General features: G+C 46.2%; 3 protein-coding genes and 1 pseudogene across 8 annotated transcripts in view; 3 read left to right on the plus strand and 1 right to left on the minus strand.

Moving 5' to 3' along the window:
- The window catches only part of LOC309337791 (two pore channel protein 2-like), a 38,054-nt gene extending 28,143 nt beyond the window's left edge, over positions 1–9,911 (minus strand). The window contains exon 1 of one of the 2 annotated variants that reach the window (XM_081854645.1): positions 9,360–9,911. In XM_081854645.1, the coding sequence (XP_081710771.1) occupies positions 9,360–9,503 (144 nt within the window). In that variant the 5' untranslated portion in view covers positions 9,504–9,911. The remainder of the gene's footprint in view (positions 1–9,359) is intronic. The other variant, XM_081854644.1, reaches the window with a different exon arrangement.
- A 4,586-nt stretch (positions 9,912–14,497) lies between these two features.
- On the plus strand, positions 14,498–15,264 carry LOC309337977 (high mobility group protein B3 pseudogene; annotated as a pseudogene). Its single transcript has one exon. The product of its transcript is annotated as a high mobility group protein B3 pseudogene (transcript).
- Positions 15,265–16,280: 1,016 nt separating this feature from the next.
- On the plus strand, positions 16,281–17,503 carry MTLN (mitoregulin). 2 transcript variants are annotated; one of them, XM_081855113.1, is made up of 2 exons: positions 16,281–16,546; positions 17,207–17,503. In XM_081855113.1, exon 1 carries the CDS (start codon positions 16,359–16,361, stop codon positions 16,539–16,541), a length of 183 nt encoding a protein of 60 aa, XP_081711239.1. In that variant the 5' UTR covers positions 16,281–16,358; the 3' UTR covers positions 16,542–16,546; positions 17,207–17,503. The 2 variants fall into 2 exon arrangements, with proteins under 2 accessions (XP_081711239.1, XP_081711238.1); XM_081855112.1 differs by having other exon boundaries at positions 16,291–16,546; positions 17,203–17,503.
- A 2,257-nt stretch (positions 17,504–19,760) lies between these two features.
- NPHP1 (nephrocystin 1) overlaps positions 19,761–23,403 on the plus strand; it is a 33,662-nt gene continuing 30,019 nt past the window's right edge. For 2 of the 3 annotated variants that reach the window (XM_081854701.1, XM_081854700.1), the window contains exons 1-4: positions 19,761–19,914; positions 20,409–20,482; positions 22,453–22,513; positions 23,161–23,297. In XM_081854701.1, the coding sequence (XP_081710827.1) occupies positions 19,843–19,914; positions 20,409–20,482; positions 22,453–22,513; positions 23,161–23,297 (344 nt within the window). In that variant the 5' untranslated portion in view covers positions 19,761–19,842. Of the gene's footprint in view, positions 19,915–20,408; positions 20,483–22,452; positions 22,527–23,160; positions 23,298–23,403 lie in introns of those variants that run through there. The other variant, XM_081854702.1, reaches the window with a different exon arrangement.

Below are 23,403 nucleotides of genomic sequence, written 5' to 3' on the forward strand. Positions count from 1 at the left end.
AAGGAAAGGAGTCCTTTTGCTTTCCATAATACCAGACAACAATCTGCTTCCTCCACACCCCTCTCACTGGTCTCCCCGTATCCTTTGGCAATGACGCTTATAATTTGAGCACAACTTCCACCGAGAAGAGCTTTGGCTACATGTCAAGCCAGACAATGAGGTTGCTCTGGGCATGCAACATTGTAAAGGCCAAGCACTCCAAAATACTTGCTCTGAGACAAGCCACAGTCGAGTTGGATAGAGACTTCAGCATTGTTGCAACAAAAGTGACATTTCGTATGTCCCGATGTGACCCCAAATGTTGGCGGGCTGAACTAAAACAAGTCCCACAGTGTCCCTACTTAGGTTACAAAGCTGCCCATTCTTGCACAGATAATTTTTTTTAACTCTTCTTTAAAGCCAAGCCATGAAGTGCCCCCCTTTAAAGAAAGCTCGTTTTGATCTCCAGTGTGGCAAATATCAAAGTCAGGGGTCCACTGCAACATTCATCATTGCAATGAATGCACCCCTCTGGCAGGAATAATGAACCTCATCCTTTCTCCTAAACTTGGAGCTGGTGGTATCCTCCTCACAGGTGTGTCATGCCTCTGACGCAACGTGCAACACCCAGATGCCCCAGCCACCCTCCGAAGTTTGCAGAGGACAAGTGGGCAGGACTCTGGGACCATCCCAGCAGTTGCACTGCCCTTCTGGGGCCACTTGTGAAAAGTTTCTTGGGGAAGAGCCATAGCTGAATAGTAGAGCATTTGTTTTGCATGCAAAATGCCCCAAGTTTGATCTCCAGCATCTTCAAGGAGGTGTGTGAGAGACCACTGCCAGGAACCATAGAGACTTGTGGCCAGTCAGTGTAGAGAGTTCTATGCTAGATGGACCAATGGTCTGACTCCATATAAGGCTGTCCTCTATCTTCCTAAAAAAAGGGTAAAAGGTAAAGGACCCAGACGGTTAAGTCCAGTCAAAGGGGTTGCGGCGCTCATCTTGCTTTCAGGCCGACGGAGCCTGCGTCTGTCCACAGACAGCTTTTCCAGGTCATGTGGCCAGCAGGACTAAACCACTTCTGGAGCAACAGGACACTGATGGAAACAAGAGCGCACAGAAATGCCTTTTACCTTCCCGCCACAGTGGTACCTATTTATCTACTTGCACTTTGACGTGCTTTCGAACTGCTAGGTTGGCAGGAGCTGGGACAGAGCAACGGGAGCTCACCCTGTCACACCGATTCGAACTGCCGACCTTCCGATTGGCACACCCAAGAGGCTCAGTGGTTTAGACCACACCCGCCACCCGCGTCCCTGATCCTATCTTCCTAATGCTGTATTGCAGAGGTGCTATAAGCACCTCAGACATGCAACACCACTGTGGGAATCCCACCCCCCTCCACACACATACCATAGAAGTAGCCCCTGAGAGGCTTCTGCTCCATGAATTTGTCTAAAGGTAAAGGTAAAGGGACCCCTGACCATTAGGTCCAGTCGTGTCCGACTCTGGGGTTGCGGCGCTCATCTCACTTTATTGGCTGAGGGAGCCAGCGTACAGCTTCCGGGTCATGTGGCCAGCATGACTAAGCCGCTTTTGGCGAACCAGAGCAGTGCACGGAAACGCCATTTACCTTCCCGCCGGAGTGGTACCTATTTATCTACTTGCACTTTGATGTGCTTTCGAACTGCTAGGTTAGCAGGAGCAGGGACCGAGCAACGGGAGATCACCCCGTCGCGGGGATTTGAACTGCCAACCTTTTGATCAGCAAGTCCTAGGCTCTGTGGTTTAACCCACAGCGCCACCCATGTCCCTTGAATTTGTCTAATCCTTCTTTGAAGCTATCCTCTCGGCTTCTTTCCAACACGCAGGGACATCATTGTGTACTTGAAGTCACACAAGCACGATGGCCCCCACAACGTTGGGCGCAACCCGGTGCATCTGCTCTAAACTAAAAAGCTGCAAGGGCTACAGTCTTTTTCCTTAGTGGAGCTGCTCCATCCCCTTGATGAAGCTGGCATGATCCTGCCTGGACTGGTCTGGCCTGTTTGTCCAATATAGAGAGCTGAAGGACACTGTTGGCATTTTATGGCATACACAATGTTAGACGATGAGCAATTAAATAGTCCCGAGATGGTATGTGTGATGTTGTTGGGGCCAGTAATGGTGTTGTCCGGGTGTATGTGGCAGCAAAGTTGGCATCTGGGTTTATTGCAGGCTCTGGTGCCAGTGTCCGTGTTAGGTCTGGTTGTAGTATTATTGTGGGTTAGGAGTTGTTTAAGACTGGGTGGCTGTCTGTAGGCAATGAAAGGTCTTCCTCCCAGAGCTTGAGAAAGAGAACTGTCATTGTCCAGGAGAGGTTGTAGATCTCTGATGATGCGTTGTACTGTTTTAACTTGGGAGCTGTATGTGATGACTAGAGGTGTTCTGTTATTTTATTTTTTGGGTCTGTCTTGCAGCAAGTTCTCTCTGGGTATCAGTCTGGCTCTGTTGATCTGTTGTCTAACTTCATCTGTTGGGTATTTTAGTTCTAAAAAGGTTTGCTGTAGATCTCTTAGGTGAGAGTCTCTGTCTGTAGAATTGGAACAGATGCGGCTGTAACGTAGTGCCTGGCTATATACAATGGACTGTTTGGTATGTTTGGGATGGTAGCTAGAGGCATGTAGATATGTTTGTCGGTCAGTTGGTTTACGGTATAAGGTGGTGTCTATGTGCCCATCCTGTATTTTTATAGTAGTGTCCAAAAAATGTATTTCTTGCATAGATTGATTCATTGTTAGGTTGATTGTGGGGTGAAAATCATTGAATTTCTGGTGGAAGGTGTCCAGGGTCTGTTGACCATGTGTCCAGATGATAAAAATATCGTCAATGTATCGCAGGTACAAGAGAGGTTTGAGTGGGTAGGAGTTTAGGAAACGTTGTTCTAAATCTGCCATGAAGATGTTGGCATACTGTGGGGCCATGCGGGTGCCCATTGCTGTGCCGCTGATCTGAAGGAACAGGTCATCACCGAATTTGAAGTTGTTGTGGGTAAGGACAAATTGGCAGAGTTTGGTGGCAAAGTCCGCTGTGGTTTTATCTGAAATGGTGTTCCTTATAGCTTGTAAACCATCGTTGTGTGGGATGTTGGTATACAGAGATTCCACATCCATAGTAGCTAGTATAGTATTGTTGGGAAGATTATTTAAAGATTGTATTTTCCTCAGAAAATCTGTGGTGTCACGTACATAGCTGGGAGCACTGATGGCATATGGTTTCAGAACAGAGTCCATATAACCGGAGACACCCACTGTAATAGTGCCAATACCTGAAATGATGGGGCGTCCTGGATTTCCTGGTTTGTGTATTTTAGGTAGAAGATAGAAAGTTCCTGGTCGAGGTTCTGTTGGTGTGTTAGTGGGGATCTGTTCTTGGATGTGTGGGGGTAGCTCCTTAACAATCTTGTTCAGTTCTTTTTTGTATTCTTGTGTGGGGTCTGAGTCCAATTTTATATAAAAGGCGGTATTGGAAAGTTCTCTGTGAGCCTCCTGAATGTAGTCAGTTTTGTTCATGATGACGACAGCTCCACCTTTGTCCGCTTCTTTAATTATAATGTCTGGGTTGTTTCTGAGATTATCTATGGCTCTCCTTTCAGCATGGTTTAGATTTTGTTGTAAGCGATGGTGTTTTCTGGTCACATCTGTTTGGATTCTGTGGCGGAAGCAGTCAATGTACAAGTCCAGTGTGGTATTGCGTCCATCAGGAGGGGTCCATGTGGAGTCCCTTTTTGTGTAACACTTTCGGTGGTAGTTGGTGGTCAGTGTTCTGTTGGGAGGGTGGTTGTTGTTCTCCAGTGGGTTGAGAGGTGTTGTGTTGTGAAGTTGTTGCTTGTTCTGCTTTGCCTTGTTGTTGTGTGTGTTGAAAATACTCCTTCAGGCGTAAACGGCGGAAAAATGCTTCCAAGTCCCCGCAGAACTGGATCATGTGTGGGGATTTGGCAGGGCAGAATGACAGTCCACGTGAAAGGACTGATTCCTCAGCTGGGCTGAGTGCTTGCTGTGAGAGATTGACAATATTGTTGATCTTGTTTTGATTTGTAGCCTGTAGGTTGGAAAGGTTAGAGAGTTTCTTGTTTTTCTGTTTTTTCAGTAGCTCCAGTTGAGAGTGGTAAATGTTTTGTTTTTCCTTTTGGAACTCTTGCCAAGCTTGGTGGTTCCTGATAGAGTTGTCCAATACAAGGAGTTCCTCCTTTATTAGCTTCTGTTTAGAGTAGAGAACGCTGATCAGATGTTTGAGCAGCTTCTTAGAGAAAGTGTTGCATAGTTTTCTTGCATATTCAGTGGGATACGTGGATTGTAGAGGGTTCTTAATTCTAAGACCCTTGGGTATAATGTCCAGGTTCTTGCATTTAGTAAGAAAGAAGATATCAGTCTGTACCTGTGCAAGTTTCTTGGTGAGGTTGATGGACTTCCATTTCATGCGGCTCAATGTGGTGCCTTCCATAGTTCCAGTTACAGATAGGTAGCCGTGTTGGTCTGCCATAGTCAAAACAAAACAAATTCCTTCCAGTAGCACCTTAAAGACCAACTAAGTCAGTTCTTGGTATGAGCTTTCGTGTGCATGCACACTTCTTCAGATACACTGAAACAGAAGTTTCCAGACCCTTCTATATAGTGAGAAGGTGGGGAGGGGTATTACTCAGAAGGGTGGTGGGAATGGGTGATTGGCAGATAGCTGTGATGAGCCTGTTGACGACTCTTAACGACTGCAATAGGTCTTACAGGAAAAAGCAAGGGGTGAAAAGGTGAAAAATGGCTTTGTCATGTATAATGAGATAAGAATCCAAGGTCTTTGTTCAGACCAGGTTTTTCCATGGTTTTGAGTTTGGTGATAAGTTGTAATTCAGCAGCTTCTCTTTCCAGTCTATTTCTGAAATTCCTTTGTAGTAAAACAGCTACTTTGAGATCTTGTATAGAATGTCCTGGGAGATTGAAATGTTCTCCTACTGGTTTCTCTGTCTTGTGATTCCTGATGTCCGATTTATGTCCGTTTATTCTTTGGCGTAAGGTCTGGCCTGTTTGTCCAATATAGAGAGCTGAAGGACACTGTTGGCATTTTATGGCATACACAATGTTAGACGATGAGCAATTAAATAGTCCCGAGATGGTATGTGTGATGTTGTTGGGGCCAGTAATGGTGTTGTCCGGGTGTATGTGGCAGCAAAGTTGGCATCTGGGTTTATTGCAGGCTCTGGTGCCAGTGTCCGTGTTAAATAGTCCCGAGATGGTATGTGTGATGTTGTTGGGGCCAGTAATGGTGTTGTCCGGGTGTATGTGGCAGCAAAGTTGGCATCTGGGTTTATTGCAGGCTCTGGTGCCAGTGTCCGTGTTAGGTCTGGTTGTAGTATTATTGTGGGTTAGGAGTTGTTTAAGACTGTTTATGCCATCAGTGCTCCCAGCTATGTACGTGACACCACAGATTTTCTGAGGAAAATACAATCTTTAAATAATCTTCCCAACAATACTATACTAGCTACTATGGATGTGGAATCTCTGTATACCAACATCCCACACAACGATGGTTTACAAGCTATAAGGAACACCATTTCAGATAAAACCACAGCGGACTTTGCCACCAAACTCTGCCAATTTGTCCTTACCCACAACAACTTCAAATTCGGTGATGACCTGTTCCTTCAGATCAGCGGCACAGCAATGGGCACCCGCATGGCCCCACAGTATGCCAACATCTTCATGGCAGATTTAGAACAACGTTTCCTAAACTCCTACCCACTCAAACCTCTCTTGTACCTGCGATACATTGACGATATTTTTATCATCTGGACACATGGTCAACAGACCCTGGACACCTTCCACCAGAAATTCAATGATTTTCACCCCACAATCAACCTAACAATGAATCAATCTATGCAAGAAATACATTTTTTGGACACTACTATAAAAATACAGGATGGGCACATAGACACCACCTTATACCGTAAACCAACTGACCGACAAACATATCTACATGCCTCTAGCTACCATCCCAAACATACCAAACAGTCCATTGTATATAGCCAGGCACTACGTTACAGCCGCATCTGTTCCAATTCTACAGACAGAGACTCTCACCTAAGAGATCTACAGCAAACCTTTTTAGAACTAAAATACCCAACAGATGAAGTTAGACAACAGATCAACAGAGCCAGACTGATACCCAGAGAGAACTTGCTGCAAGACAGACCCAAAAAATAAAATAACAGAACACCTCTAGTCATCACATACAGCTCCCAAGTTAAAACAGTACAACGCATCATCAGAGATCTACAACCTCTCCTGGACAATGACAGTTCTCTTTCTCAAGCTCTGGGAGGAAGACCTTTCATTGCCTACAGACAGCCACCCAGTCTTAAACAACTCCTAACCCACAATAATACTACAACCAGACCTAACACGGACACTGGCACCAGAGCCTGCAATAAACCCAGATGCCAACTTTGCTGCCACATACACCCGGACAACACCATTACTGGCCCCAACAACATCACACATACCATCTCGGGACTATTTAATTGCTCATCGTCTAACATTGTGTATGCCATAAAATGCCAACAGTGTCCTTCAGCTCTCTATATTAGACAAACAGGCCAGACCTTACGCCAAAGAATAAACGGACATAAATCGGACATCAGGAATCACAAGACAGAGAAACCAGTAGGAGAACATTTCAATCTCCCAGGACATTCTATACAAGATCTCAAAGTAGCTGTTTTACTACAAAGGAATTTCAGAAATAGACTGGAAAGAGAAGCTGCTGAATTACAACTTATCACCAAACTCAAAACCATGGAAAAACCTGGTCTGAACAAAGACCTTGGATTCTTATCTCATTATACATGACAAAGCCATTTTTCACCTTTTCACCCCTTGCTTTTTCCTGTAAGACCTATTGCAGTCGTTAAGAGTCGTCAACAGGCTCATCACAGCTATCTGCCAATCACCCATTCCCACCACCCTTCTGAGTAATACCCCTCCCCACCTTCTCACTATATAGAAGGGTCTGGAAACTTCTGTTTCAGTGTATCTGAAGAAGTGTGCATGCACACGAAAGCTCATACCAAGAACTGACTTAGTTGGTCTTTAAGGTGCTACTGGAAGGAATTTGTTTTGCTTTGAAACCTGGTAAGGGAAGCCTCAGGTAGGCTCTCCTTGCAAGGGTTTGCGGAAAACAACCTTGCTTTCTCCATCAGGAGGGAGAGCTCAAGTCACAGGAGAAACTGCTTTGCCAGAGAGTGGCAATACTCTGTGTGAGAGTATTCATCCTACGGATGCCTGTTGCTGGAAACTGCAGGAAGGGAGATGCACCTGTGTTCAGTTCCTGATTTCAGGTTTCCCATGGGCATCTGGCTGACTACAGAGACACAGGATGCTGACCTGAACCAGCAGGGATGCTCTTCTGTTCATTTTGATAACAGTAAGGATATCACCAAGAAGCCAGTCTAGTTGATCTAAATTCACAGGGTTTCCTCTTTTGAGCAGAACTTGGGCACAGCCCAAGTATGTCAAGCAAAACAGGGGGGTGGAAATCTAATGCACTGATCACCATTAAATAATGTGAGAAGAGGAACACCTATTGCCTTTATGAATCAAGTCTTTCCATCAGCTGTTGGGAATGGCTGTGGCTCAGTGGCAGTTTTGCAGGTAGAAGTTCCCAATGTTCAACCCCAGACATCTCCAGCGAGGGCTGAGAATGTTCCCCCATATGAAACCCTAGATAGCAGCCCCCTATCCAGTGCAGACAAGATTGAGCTGGATGAACAGATGGGCCAATGGTCTGACTCTCTATAATGAAGCTACCACGGCTGTGCGCACAAGCCCATTTACTCTGCATCCATACTCCCATTTGGGAAGCAGTGTATGCACGACATTAGTCGCAATCCAAATCCATCTGGTTGTTTCTTATGAACTTTTGCATTCCCGCCCCACTTAAAAGACCCAGTTGTGATCCAAATTGAGAAAAAGAACAACCTAACTGTGTTTCCAGCCCATAATATGTACAGTGGTACCTCAGGTTTCTTAAGGAAGTCAGCCCTGAGTGCTCACTGGAAGGACAGATCGTGAAGCTGAGGCTCCAGTACTTTGGCCGCCTCATGAGAAGAGAAGACTCCCTGGAAAAAACCCTGATATGGGGAAAAATGGAGGGCACAAGGAGAAGGGGATGACAGAGGACGAGATGGTTGGACAGTGTTCTCGAAGCTACCAGCATGAGTTTGACCAAACTGCGGGAGGCAGTGGAAGACAGGAGTGCCAGTCGTGCTCTGGTCCATAGGGTCACGAAGAGTCGGACACGACTAAAAGACTAAATAACAACAACCTCGGGTTAAGAACTTAATTCGTTCCGGAGATCCGTACTTAACCTGAAACTGTTCTTAACCTGAAGCACCACTTTAGCTAATGGGGCCTCCTGCTGTCGCTGCACCGCCGGAGCACGATTTCTGTTCTCATCCTGAAGAAAAGTTCTTAACCTGGAGCACTATTTCTGGGTTAGCAGAGTCTGTAACCTGAAGCGTATGTAACCTGAAGTGTATGTAACCTGAGGTACCACTGTACACAGCCTCTGAAACAGAACTGCCATCCTAAGTTGGACTGTGATGGGAAAAGCAGAGGCCAGATTGCCTGCAATAGCCTCATGGAGTCTGCTGGGCTGGACTCTGGATGGGTGTCGGCAAGGCGCCAGTCATCCCAGCAAGACACACCTTTGCTTGCAGGATGCCGCAGGTACCCCTTGAATTGCTCCACCCCAGGCAGCAGCTGCTGTGTCTCTGCCTGTATAACGGATCTCGCCTTTGCCAAGGAATGCGACGAAAACGCCTGGCTCAGCTTTTTTTTTAAAAAAAGGCTCTCGGCACATTGGCCGAGAAGCGGCAGCCAGGCCAGCAGAGCAGCAGTCTCTGCCAACCTTTTAAGTTTGCACGCGTGCCTTCCTGCCCACCCAAACGCCCCTTTACGCAGGTGAAGCTTTTGTGCGCCATGGAGCTGAAGGAAAAGTTGCTGAAGATGCCACACAACTAGCTGTCCAGAGGCGCAGCTGTAGAAGTGGGCAAACTCTTCCTCCTAGCTCACGGGACACCCCAAGAAAAATAACGACTTGCTGGAGCAGCTGGTGCTCGGTGCAAGCAGGCGCGCTGCAAAGGGATCTCTCGTTTCCAAAAAGTGGGGGCCCGTGGAAACATTTGCAGTAGCAAAGCAGCCATGGGGGGAAGGGGGAGAGAGAGTTGCGCAGGCTTGGGCTGGGCCTGCAGGGGGACCAGCAAAGCAACGTGGACGATGCAGCCCCTCCAAGCGGAGACCTCCCCTCTCCTCCCCTCGCCACGGTCGCGCAAGAACCAGTCTTGGGCGGGTCACCTCCTCCTGCGCCGAGTCTCCCATCGCGGCGTCGGGCGCGGCTCCGGCTAAGCTGCGCGGCGGCTGCGCGGCTGCGGAGTCTGGTTGCTCCTGCACTCCGGGCGGTTGCGGGATCCCGACTCGACTCCGGCCCGCAGACTCCATCCCCGAAGCTGCAGCGGCGCCGAGGAGGCTTTAATCCCCAGCTGCACGTGACTCCGGGCAGCGGAAACGACTCCCAGCCCCGGAGAAGGATGGATGAGCGAGCAGGCGCTGCGCGAAGCGCCTTGATGCCGCGCTCGCCGTGGCGCAGCAAAACTTTGGGGTGCCTCCAGCTCCCCGCCCCCGCTGCAAAGGAGGCCGGCGAGAATCTGGATCCGCCCTGTGGGTTGCCTCGGAAAGGAAGCCCGGCTGAGTTTATTGGGGTTTGTAAAGGGGCGTCCCCATAAAGAAGGCTGAACGCCGAAGAATTGATGCTTTTGAATTCTGGTGCTGGAGGAGACTCTTGAGAGTCCCATGGACTGCAAGAAGATCAAACCTCTCCATTCTTAAGGAAATCAGCCCTGAGTGCTCACTGGAAGGACAGATCCTGAAGCTGAGGCTCCAATACTTTGGCCACCTTATGAGAAGAGAAGACCAGTGGCGTAGCGTGGGCTGTCAGCACCCGGGGCAAGGCAAGTAATTTGAGCCCCCTAACCCGTGGATTTGCGCCCCCTAACCCTAACCCCCAGATGTTGCGCCCGGTGTGGCTGGCCCCCCCTGCACCCCCCACGCTACGCCACTGGGGAAGACTCCCTGGAAAAGACCCTGATGTTGAGAAAGATGGAGGGCACAAGGAGAAGGGGACACAGAGGACGAGATGGTTGGACAGTGTTCTCAAAGCTACTAACATGAGTATGACCAAACTGCGGGAGGCAGTGGAAGACAGGAGTGCCTGGCTACTCTGGTCCATGGGGTCACGAAGAGTCAGACACGACTAAACAACAATGAAGGGGCGTCTTAGGATTTCAAAAACGCCCCTATCAATGAAGGGGCGTCTTAGGATTTCAAAAACGCACGTTTAACTCGAGGTTGTTGAAAACGCACGGGATGGCCACCTTGCAGCAGCACCCCGCTACATCCTTGTAGGAAAGCAAGTCCCTTCTTTTCAAGGAACACACAGGAAGCTGCCCTAGTACTCAAGTCAGCCCATTGGTCTCTCTAGCTGAGTGTTGTCTACACTGACTGGCAGCCGCTCCCCAGGGTTTCAGGTAGGAGCCTCTCCCAACCCTACCTGAAGATGCCTGCGGGGATTGAACCGGCGACTGTCTGTTTGCAGGGCAGACGCTCTATCAGGGAGGTATGGCGTTGCTGGACTCCATCTCCCACCATTTGTGTACCTTGGACTGAGCTTAGTAGCGGATTGGCAGCCACGTGCTTTAAATGCATCAGGAGTTTCAATGCTATCATTTGCAGATTAGATGGAGAGCATTTTTGTAAATCACCATATTAAGTATGCAGTTATCAAGGTCTGCACTTTTCTGCATTTCATTTCTCTCCGGCAACACTTTTGACAAGCCTCACCCAAGAAGAAGAAGAAGATATGTGGACCTACAAATCGGGATAACACTAAATGCATTAGATGAAGAGGCTGTAATCCATGGAAGTTTAATGCCACAATAAATCCATTTGTTTTCAAGATGCCACAAGACTCTGGCATCCCACAATATATGCATGTTTCCATTTTTATGACGTGTATGATTGCAGCCACAATCAGACCTCCGGAACAACCCGAGGTACCGCTGTAATTTCAGAGTTGTACTTCAGCAACATCTGGAGGACCACCCCTGAGTTAATTTGATTATGGCCATAATCCTCACCCCACTTACCTGAGAGTAAGTCACATTAAACTCAGTGGGACTTAAATATTAGTAGATACAGTTAGGATTACACTGCAGAGACATTTTTGGTCAAGTAAAATGGTGTCCCAGTATATTAGACAGATTTGGATTTTTTTTAAAAAAATACTTTTAATACTCATAAAACATGTAGATGACAATCATCATCCTAAAAGATGTGTTCCCCTTTTGCCTTTCATGTGGATGTTTGTACAAATTACTTCAGAACAGAGCAGGCATAGGCAAACTTGGCCCCCCAGATGGTTTGGGACTACAGCTCCCATGATCCCTAGCTAGCAGGACCAGTGGTCAGGGATGATGGGAATTGTAGTCCCAAAAACATCTGGAGGGCCGAGTTTGCCTTTGCCTGGAACAGAGCCTATGCAGGCACAGGTGTGTGCCTACAGATGTTTCATGTTATCTAGAATCCTGATGGAGTTCTCAAATGCATGAGAGCCAATTATTAAGACACCAGGCCCATTGGCAGAGCAACTCTGTGTTACAACTGCAACTGTAACACGAACCCTGTCACGTGGGAATCCCTTGCAGATGACCGTAGTGCCTTGAGACAGTTAAGTCATGTATCCATTGCAGTGATCGGAGGAGGACTGACCTCTGGGATGAACACAGAGAGAAGAAACACCTTGATGCACCTGCCCCAGCTGCAACAAAACATGTCTCTCCCATATCTGTCTCTACAGCCACACCAGGAGCTGTAAATCTCCAGTGGTTTGATTTCACCCCCAAAGGAGCAGTCCTCTATTGTCTCCTGAGATAGGCGGCTGCCAACCAACTAACTGAAGTGAAGTGCCAATGGAATCTGTGGAAGAAGACCTTTACTTAAGGCCCATTGATTTCACCGAGAACTAGATTCAAGTAAGTTAAACTAGATCCACTGATCAAGCAAGAGTGAGTGACTCTTCTTGGATGGTGTGCTGAATGCACTGGCACCCGGAAACAGGAAACTGCCTTCCACTTATAGTTTTCTATGCCACTGGGCAGCGACTATCCAGAATTTCAGGCAGGAGTCTCTCACAGCTTGGCCAGAAGATGCCAGGGACTGAATCTGGGACCTTGTGCATGCAAAGCAGATGTTCTTTGGCTACGCTGTGGCTTTCCCCCAGCGGGTTGTAGACAATTCTGAGCCAGATGCACAGATGGTCCGATCTGGAATAGGCAGTCTCCTATGTGCTCTGAGGGCTGGTTAACTTTACGGTAAAGGACTGGAAAATTACGGGAGGCAGGCTGTATGCCAGGACTGGGATTTTTTCAGCCAAGGTGGCTGCCCAGAAATATTTTATTTAGAGTTTCATTCCTACTTTACATACGCAATGTGCATAATGCTCTTTTCTTGTGGGCTGGATGGTTTCATTGACTAAATGGCTGCCCATCTGGCCGTTCTGAAAGGAGAGGCTACAGCGGAGGGTTGAAAAGTTCGCTGCTTTCATGGGCTGTGGCTGCAGCTCGCTGGTTTGTTCGTCTGCCAGCGGTGGAATCTGGCATGCAGGAAAAGGAAGTTTGGCATTAAAGTCAGCTTAATATTGTTTCTCTAAGCAGTGCCTCAGAAATGCTGAGGAAGCATTTATCTGTCCAGGGACGTACAGAGGAGGGGTTTGCATACAAAGAGCACAATCAAGTTCATTCAACTGCATTTAACTATTAGATTACTATAGGCACACTCCTGTTCTTATTAGCTTTCAGCTGAATAAAGAGTTCTGGGGCACCTTCAAGGTTAAAAATTAATTGCAGCCCAGGCTTTTGTGGGCTAGAGTCCATTCTGTCAAATGCATGAGGTGTTCTTCTCACTTGACAGATTTCTACACACAGACACAAACACACACAAATACACATGTGGATAGAAGGAGAGGAAATGAACAAAGCAAAGCTTGCCAGCCGGCCGGCACTACAAGACATAAGGTGCAATCCTATGCATGTCTATTTGGAAGAATGTGTATATAGGATTTCAGGCTTAGACGGGCTATGCTACTATGCAGAGTCAAATAAAATACAGTCCAGTGCAAATGGTAAAAGGTCTGCTAGGGTGGGAGGTAATGAACTGGCAAAGCAGGTTTCTGAACAGCGTGCATTGTGGTCCCCAACATTTTTGGGCCTGGGAAGCATGTTTGGAAATCTATCCCATTTGTAGAAGCAAATTCACAGAAGGGGAAGAAATAAATGATGCCTGGAATCCCACCTACAGGCAAAATAGCTACACTGCCCACCCCCACAATTAAGAGGAGGAGGAGGAGAAGAACACTCCTCCCCAAAAGAGAAAATAGTCCCTGCCAACGAAACAACCCAAACAAAACCACAGGCAAAACACCCCAGACCAAAGCAGGCAAAGCACACATTAGCAAACATAAACACAGAGAATGTATGCGGAGCCCAGAGGAATTCTGGGAAAGGAAGGTTAAGAGTGTAAAGCAGCTGGATACCTGCACTTTGCTTTTGATTCTGCCCAGGGCCACTCACGGTGGGCGGGGGGAGAGCTTTATAAAACCCCACAATTCAAATTTTTTGGAGGGGCAAGCGGTCTTTATAGGCACCCAGAGTGGTGGTGCTTGAGAGTGTCTTGTTGAAGACCCCAGGGGTACATTAACACCTAAGGAGTGGGAATGTAAACTGGCTGCGGATCTGCAGTGGAGAGCGGAGTTTTGTCCGCTTGTGAATACATTGCTGGGGACAGTGGGATCCTATTGCATCTGCTGCATCTTTCGGTTGTCATGATTTGCATGACTGGCCCAGGTGTGGAGTGGCAGGCTGAGACAGATGAGCATGGGGGTGGGGGGACAACAGGAGGATGACTGGCAGGGACTGAGACTGGAGAATAGAGGCTGGAGGAGGTGGGTAGTCTCCCGTCCCAGGATATGGCTGCCCTGGCTAGGGAAGCAGGACTTCTCTCAGGAAAAGGAGTGCAGCAATGGAATCCAGGTAGGACATCAGCCCAAAGGTAGGGTCTTCTCCATTGTGAAGAGCAGCTGCCGCCAGCTTTGATGGGTGTGTCATCTGTGCCCTTTCTTGGACAGGCACAGCTTGGCCACTGGGGCTCATGGGATGGTAACCTTATGTTTAGACTACTGTAATGTGCTTTCCGTGGGGCTTCCCTTACAGCTGGTCCAGAGGCTGGAGCTGGTGGCCCAGGTAGTGAATAGTGCTTCTTACCAGTGCTAAGGGGTCGACACTGGTTGCCTACCAGCCCCCAAGTTGGTTTTGAGATATTGCTATTGGCATATAAAGCCCCAGACAACAGGTCGCTCTCGTAGGCAGCCAACTTGAGGCTGAGCCCCAGCTACTAGCGTTGAGTCTTGGCATGTCATGTGTGTCTCTCGCTCTCTTCCCCTGCTTATCATCTAGGTTAAAGTGAACAATACAGGGAGTAAAGATGGCTAAAGGTGACCCAAAAAAGCTGAAGGGGAAGACGTCAGCTTATGCCTTCTTTGTTCAGACCTGTTGTGAAGAACACAAGAAGAGGAACCCAGAAGTTCCCATCAGCTTTGCAGAGTTCTCCAAAAAGTGCTCAGAGAGGTGGAAGACCGTGTCAAGCAAAGAGAAGGGGGAATTTGATGAGATGGCTAAAGCTGATAAAGTGCGGTATGATAGAGAAATGAAGGATTACGGACCAGCAAAGGGTGGGTAAAGAAGGAGAAGGAGGACCCCAATGTCCCCAAATGGCCACCGTCTGGATTCTTCCTGTTCTGTTCAGAATTCCATCCCAAAATCAAATCTACTAATCTGGCATCTCCATTGGAGACTTAGCAAAGAAATGTGGAACAAGCTCAGAGATGTGGAAAAACAGCTTTACAACAACAAGGCTGCAAAACTGAAGAAGTATGAGAAGGATGTAGCTGACTACAAATCTAAAGGCAAGTTTGATGGTGCAATGAGTCCCATGGCTAAAGATGCTGTTGCAGCTTGGAAAAAGGTAGAAGAGGAGGAGGCTGACGAAGAAGATGAGGAGGAGGAAGATGAGGAGGACAACGACAATGAATAAGAAACTGTATAATACTTGTCTCCATGTGAATACTATAGAGTAGGGAAAACACCATTTGGAAAAACAAACAGGCACCTGTTGCTTTAAGAAGATGGTGTCTTATTTGCCCTTTGTGCAAGAGAAAATGTGTTTGCATGAATGTCCCTGTTAGGTACTTATTTCTGTGTTTGTGCAATGTGTGTGTGTGTGTGTGTGTGTGTGTGTATCCTGAGAACTGCTTCTTTGCCATGTTATTACTGAATAATTAACAAAGAGATTACATGCATTGAATAATACAAATGATATAGAGAAATTTCTTGAAATATGGCATCTATAAAATACTTTGCTGATAACCCTGAAGAACGGCAACCACTGAAATCACAGATCAGACTTTGGCAAACTTGAGTAGAATGATCTCTCCTGGAGGAGTGTAAATTGGGATTTTGCTTTTGCATCCACCCCTTTTTTGTAATTGTTGTTATATATTGGAAATCAATAAAACTATATTTATAAAAGAATGAGAAAACAGTGTTCAAGGGGAAGATCGGCATGGCCTTAACTAGATATATTACAGCACTTTATAATATAAAAAACATAAAACTAAGCAATAAAATCATAAAGGGTTAAAGGCAAGCAAATATATTTAAAATTAAAAACACTACTACTAAGTCTTTTATTTTTTTGGGGGGGTTGTGGCAGTATATAGCTATGTTTTATGGTTACATGATGTATTGCTTTCATCAACCTTTGCAATAGCAAGTAATGACTGAAAAACGGGAAATATCTGTACTGCTGAATACATTTTTATTAATCTGTACTTAGGTATTATTCTTGAAAACAAACAAAAATATACAAAAACAAACAATCATGACTACTTCTATCTAGTACTTTCTTCTTCAGCGTAACGGCACCTTAGGGCAGAAAATCGAAAAGCTCTTTCGATGGCGCGAGCCTTGGCTTAACTCCGAAGGAAGCCTACTGAATTCCAGCCGGATCCACTGTCGAGGAAAAGCGCTCATCGCACAGCATCACAACCGCAGTGTGCCTGCCTACGCTTGACCGCTAGTGGCCGCTGCGCCGAAAAAAAACCTTTTCTCCTTTCCCTTTGGTCCCGGCGCAAGGGGAAGCAGTTTGGCCCTCCGCGGGCACCGTAGGAGGCGGACGGCGGGAAACATGGCGCTGAGCTCGGAGCCGCTCTCGGAGCGCTCCGTGAAGCTGGCGGTGCTGCTGGCCTTTGCTTCGGGGGTGCTGGTGGGCTGGCAGGCGAACAGGGCGCGCAGGCGCTACCTCGACTGGCGGAAGAAGCGGCTGCAGGACCAGCTGGCCGCCACGCAGAAGAAGCTGGACCTGGCGTAAGCCAGGTGAGGACGTCGCGGGATGGTGGCCGGGAAGGGTCATGCCCCTCTGTATGGCTTCTCGAGGGAGTGGTGGCCGGGAAGGGTCACGCCCTTTCCGTGGCTTTTTGAGGGAAAGGGAGTGGGATGGTGGCCGGGAAGGGTCATGCCCCCTTCCATGGCTTTCTAAAAAGAGGACTGCTGGCTTTTGAACGCCAAACTAGCTGTTGGCTACCCAACTTTTATTTGCTTAAATGTATCCACTTTTGATTTTAAAGAAACCTGAATAGATAGACGCGGGTGGCGCTGTGGGTTAAACCACAGAGCCTAGGACTTGCTGATCAGAAGGTCGGCGGTTCGAATCCCTGCGACGGAGTGAGCTCCCGTTGTTCGGTCCCTGCTCCTGCCAACCTAGCAGTTCGAAAGCACCTCAAAGTGCAAGTAGACGGGAAGGTAAACGGCGTTTCCGTGTGCTGTTCTGGCTGGCCACATGACCTGGAAGTTGTACGCCGGCTCCCTTGGCCAATAAAGCGAGATGAGCGCCGCAACCCCAGAGTCGGTCACAACTGGACCTAATAGTCAGGGGTCCCTTTACCTTGACCTACCCACTTTTGACTTTGAAGAAACCTGAATAGATAGCATCATTTATATTATTATTAATTTGTTTCTCTTCCTATCAACAGCCAGGAGCAAATGGAAGCAAGAGGAAGCCTTTGGATCAAATCTGACATTTAACAGACTTTGAGAAAACACACACGTACAAGAATAATGCTTCTGTTATTTCACTCAATAAGACTGATACCTGAAAAAGCTCAACATGTATGGAAGAACATCATCAATATAAACGCTGAAATTTTGTGGTCTGCTTTGATGGGGTCAACTTCTTGTGCCATGTTTGGAAGATTTGTTTCATTGTCTGACACTTGAACTATGATGACTGAATCTTGATAACAAGTGTCTGCATGTGACTAAATAAACTATTTTAACAAGTTATTCTAGTTAAATTGTGTTGGCTCAGAGAATGAAGGCATGCTTTATTTAGAAGGCCCTTTGGTTGTGAAAACCTAACCCTCCTGCTTGGTGGTAAAGTTTGGTTGCATTTCCCTAACCAACCCAAAGAGCTGAACTGTTTTACTGTGGCATGATCTCCTGGAGGTTATAGTTTGTTCATTGACTACATAAAAGGACTGGGTGATAGACCAAATTATAAATTTATTTATTACAGGTAACACACCACTTATCAAAAAGAGGCGAGCTCTTGGAGCACTTCACAGCATTAAAACAAATAAACAAAACCATACACTTTAAAGTACCAGAGTCAGTACAAACAAGATACAGCCAACCGACTAAAGTTAAAGCAAAGCCTATGAAAAGATAATTGAGCGATGTGTGAAGTGCAGCAGCTAATGAGGAAAGATTGTAGCTCAGTGGTTCCAAGTTCAGTTGCCAGCATATCTAGGCAGGGCTTGGGCAATGACTCCTGTCTGAAACTGGAGTACAGTGGTACCTCAGGTTAAGTACTTAATTCGTTCCAGAGGTCTGTACTTAACCTGAAACTGTTCTTAACCTGAAGCACCACTTTAGCTAATGGGGCCTCCTCCTGCTGCTGCGCTGCCGGAGCACGATTTCTGTTCTCATCCTGAAGCAAAGTTCTTAACCTGAAGCACTATTTCTGGGTTAGGGGAGTCTGTAACCTGAAGCATATGTAACCTGAAGCGTATGTAACCCGAGGTACTACTGTACTGCTTCTGTTCTGTGTCAACAGTACTGAGCTAGATGTTCCAGTGGTCTGACTTGGTATAAAGCAAATCCTAAATTGATTGCAGATCAGCTAGGTGAGATAACTATATATATATCTTACATCACTTGGTGTGTATGTGTATATCTCAACCAATATACACATTTTATATCCACAATATATAATTTCATTTACACATCTGATGATGCTGGGTATACCGTAATAGTGTTGCAATCTTATACCCCAGTGGTTCCCAGTTAGCTAAGTACTTTAAAACCTGTTTTTCAAAAGTGAAGCCATGGACCCTCTACTTTTTAAATTTTTGATATCTCTATGGTAGTTTTTGTTATGGGGATGGTGCCACAGACCCCCTGGGTGGGTTACGAGGACCCCCTGGGGTCTGTAGGCCATCAATTAGAAACCACTGCTATACCCAATCATCTGTGTGTAACCCCCCCTTGAACTTAATAGGACTTACTTATGACTAGAGATACTTTGGATTGTGCTGAAAACCTGTGATGAGAAGCCCCCAATGGCATTTTAGAAGAGGGAAACTCTTCTTTCGCTAAAGGAAAACTGGTTGTTGTGAAGAAAATAAGGTTTCCAAAGTTACGTGAGAGGGTGTTTTGTAAGATAACGTAACCTTGGCATTGGAAATGTGGTGAGCGTTTCACTTGGAGATCTTTGTGCACCTTTTAGTTAGTCATATATAAATGTCATGTAAAAAAAAAAAAGGTAACCTAGTAGTTTATGCATTGCGTGTTACCCCATTACTGCAGCTGCTTTATCTCCTAGCGTGACATTGCAAACGTATTATATCGGCTTTATAGCACTTCAGCATTCTGGTTTCCACCTAAGCAAGCTAACCTAAGTGTCTGACCCATGGAATTCTAGATCCTTGGGAGAAGAAGGCACACTTTAAAAGGGTGTATAAATATATTATGACTCTTTTTATTTTTGTTTTGTTATTAGTATAAAAATGGGGAATTCGTGGGAGGGAAATTGGGTCGACCTTAGAAAAAGGTTTCAAGTATAAAGACTGATGTATATAAGTTAAAATTTCATAAATAAAATGAATTAAATATAATAATGAATTAAGGTTAAAAATTGGGGATAAGAACTTGTTGAACTAACATTTGGAAATGGAATACAAGAAGGGGAGGCGAGGGGAAGTCGCGGAAATAGGTTATTGAAAATAAGGATTGTAAACGTTGAGTGTTTTTAATTCCGTTTTTTTCTTTTTTATCTTTTCTGGATTTTTTTTTCTTTTGAAAATCTTAATAAATATCTTTTTTTTTTAAAAAAAGGTGGTGGACAAAATGCCGATAAAATTATCAATGGGACCGTTTGCATGGGCAGCTCCGGGTGCGCAGCCCCTGCCCTTTTTCATCTCTCGGCTGCGCTGCATGCTGGGACATGTAGTTCGGTTGGACGCCAGAGCAGCGTCGCTGTCCGTCTCCTCGTAGCGCCTAAGGATGACGCTATGAATCCCGCGCCGCAGCGTTCCGTCTCCTTGGCGACCGGCTGCGGCCTTCTTCCTCCGCGCAAGGCAGGCGCCTCGTAGAGCTTTCGCCCGGCTGGCGGTATGACCGGGCGCCGGGGCCGGACGGGCCCGCTGCAGAGCGCGCTGCGCCGGGGTAGAGAGCTGCGGGAGCAGGTGAGCTGGAGAAACGGGATGCAGGGAGAGGAAAGGCGCGGCGGGAAGCGGATCCTGCCTGGCGCTACCGTTAATTGCAGGGCGTAAGCCAGAGGTGGGGGAGCCTGCGGCCCTCCTCAGACTCGAAATTTCATTCGCCCTGACCGTTGGCAGGGCCGGCCCACCCATGAGGCAAGGTGAAGGTGGATGCCTCAGGTGGCATGATCCAGCGGGACATCATATCCCAATGCCGATCTTTCTCCCCCCCCCCCCCTTGTTCCTGATGTAGATATAGCCTCACCTGCCTCTTCCCTGGTAGAGAGGGGGGGACGACACCCTTTGGGGGTCTGCCTCAGGTGCCGAAATGTCTTGGGCCGGCCCTGACCGTTGGCTCTGTTGACGGGCGTTGGGAGTCCAGCCGTCTTTGGAAAGCCACAAATCCCACGCCGAAAAGTAGTGCGCTAATTCTTTCGTTATCATTTGACAAAGTGAATCTTGGTTGTTCAATATTTTAGGTGAATGCTTTGCTCCAAGAAAGCAAGGAAGCGGGGGCTCTGGACTCTGGAAAGAAGCAAAGCCTTAGTCAGAGGTAATATGTGTGTGTGTGTGTGTGTGTATGTATATATATATATATATATATATATATATATATATATATTAAACAACTCCTTCTGGTAAGCATAATGCAAATGTATTTTGAGGTCAGAATGTTGCAACCAGCAACATTTATTGATGCTTGTTTGTTGGTTCCTTGGATGTAAACAAATTTGACTGCAGGTCTAAAAATATTTTCCGATCCAATCCTAAAAATGATTACTTTAATCGAGATCAGTGGGACTTATTTGCTGATGTATAACTATATTGCATTAGAGGTTTGTCATAAATTTGTATTTATGCAAGGATGTTCATGAATATAGACAGTGGTGATTGATGTGCTGAGATTTATTTTCAAAAATCTGGGAAAAGTGAATATAGTACTTGTGAAGGGTGACCTGAAAGTCTCCGATAGCTGGCTGCCTCTTCCTTTACCACCCTCACACTCATACATGCCAGCCCCCTAACACTGTTGTGGCCATTTCAGTTCCATTATTGTTCTATTCAGTTGCATTCGGTAGTGGCGCCCTCCCTGTGGAACACCCTCCCTTCAGATGTCAAAGAGATAAAGAGCTACATAATTTTTTAGAAGACATCTGAAGGCAGCCCTGTTTCAGGAAGTTTTTAATGTTTGATGTTTTATTATGTTTCAGTATATATGCTGTAAACCACCCTGAGTGGCTGGGGAAACCCAGCCAGATGGGTGGGGTATAAATAATAAAATTATTAAATGTCATCATCATGATAATTCTGTGAGGCGTTCATATGCATCTTGGCTGGAATTATGGATCCCCTCAGGGACTGCTGGGGCTAGAGAATGAAAGTGGCATTAAATAAGGTAAAGATAGCCCTCCTCTCCATTGTTAAAGAGCTGGCCTGCAAGCCCAGGTTCAGCAAACAGTATAACAAATGAATTTTTGAAATGTGGCAGGTGAAGAAAACAACGTGAAGGAAGCGGGGGGGAGGGAGATGCTCACTGCCTGTGCATGGCTATCAGTGCAAGTGCACATTATGCACTGTTGACATGGGTAAGGAAGAAAAGAAGACCTTTCAAACATCATGTAGGTTCTGTTGCATTTCCCAGTGGCATGTAGCATGGACTTGCACTATGTGAGGAATTTATAGTGTGGTATTTCATGCAGTATGGATCTGGCCCCTCTCCAGTGGGTTATCTAGAAGACAAATAAAGGTGACCTGATTTCAGTCTCATGTTGGCTGTTTATTTTTTTGATTAGAACGTCCATTGTCTGCCAGTGTGTGCTATCTGTGAAAACCGAGAGGGCATACTCACGATCACTGAATGGTGATTATGTAAGCTTTATGTAGCCCTTAAGATGTTGTTGGACTACCATTCCCATCATCCTTGACTACTGGTAATGCTGGCTGGAGCTTGTGGGAGTTAGTATACAACAATATATGGAGGGCAACAGGTTTCCCGTCTACTTTAGCTGTTAAGAAATGCTTAGGATCTCTTGACAGTTGAATCATACCTTTAAGATGTGACCCTGAGCATGTGGTCCTGCCTAGGAATGGAATTGTCTTGTTTGGGCAGACTTAGTACCAGGAGATACTAAGTACTAGGAGGTACTAAGTGGCCCACTAGAGAACTACAATCTACTTTCCCTCATCCCTGGCCAAGCACTTGGTTCAGATCCTCCAGGAGAATGAACAGTTGAGATAGTCTGCTGTGTTTTCTCAGCAAGAGAGATAGAGCAACTTGATGACGTCCAGTCTCAGTGTGCACACACTTTCTCCCTCTGCACCAGAAGAGATTATGTCCACTGTCTTTCCATATTCAGAGAAGTAATTTGTAGTGCCATGTTGGCATTAATGCTAACCTTGAGGTGAATGGGAAATTATGTGACTGATCTATTAGAACTGAGCATTTGCAGATTTGGGGGCTCAACACCTGTATTTGTGGCCGTGTAGGCAGTATATACAACGCAAGTACTGTTTTTGTTGTAGATGTTTGGAGCTGAAGAAGTCTGTTGATGAAAATATCTCTGCTCTACAGAACTTGAAGAAAGTAAGTGTTTAAGGTACAGCATTTCTTGTTTCCACAATAATAAATCGGAGAGGAGGTTCAGAAAAATACTCTGTCAGGGTAGGACCTGAGATTACTGCATTTACCATGTCCATCCTTCAGTGGCTAACCTAAATTTGTTGTAATGTATACAAATTCCTTAGAGAGCTGTATATATAATACTATTGGTAAATGTATCCCAAAGTCAAAGGAGTCACTATTTTTTTTAAGTATAAAATACCATGTGAATGTTTACCTGTAATTAGCATATTTTCCATAAATGTGATTAATGCCAGGCTATGCTAGATGGAAACACCGTTTCCATGTGCATCTCTGGTTCGCCAGAAGCGGCTTAGTCATGCTGGCCACATGACCTGGAAGCTGTACGCTGGCTTCCTCGGCCAATAAAGCGAGATGAGTGCCGCAACCCCAGAGTCGGTCACGACTGGACCTAATGGTCAGGGGTCCCTTTACCTTAACCTTACATTCCAGCCACGTGAAAGCTAAAGGTTTCTGTTCCACATGGAACATGTGCGTGCATCTCTTTGAAAATACTCCATGCAGGTCCTTTATGCTAGATTGATATTTTAGTTCAAATCCTAATGTACACAAGAATGTTATGAAAAATCTGGTGTATTGTTATCTTGCAGTCAGATGAGCCTGCCCCTGTGGGAAATTATAATCAGAGAAAAGAAGAAGAAGGAGAAAAATTGTTAATGCTTTCTGAGCAGCTGGATAAACTTACAGCAATCTTTAGCCGGGAAGATGTGACCAAGGACTCCAGCATGTAAGTAGGTTAACAGTACAAACCTGTGGATGTCTGCTTAGAGGTAAGGCTGCAATTCTAACCCTACTTATCTGCAAGTAAGCCCCACTGAATTCAGGAGACTTAC

Source organism: Podarcis erhardii, assembly GCF_964252035.2.
Source record: "Podarcis erhardii genome assembly, chromosome: 3".
NCBI lineage: Eukaryota > Metazoa > Chordata > Lepidosauria > Squamata > Lacertidae > Podarcis > Podarcis erhardii.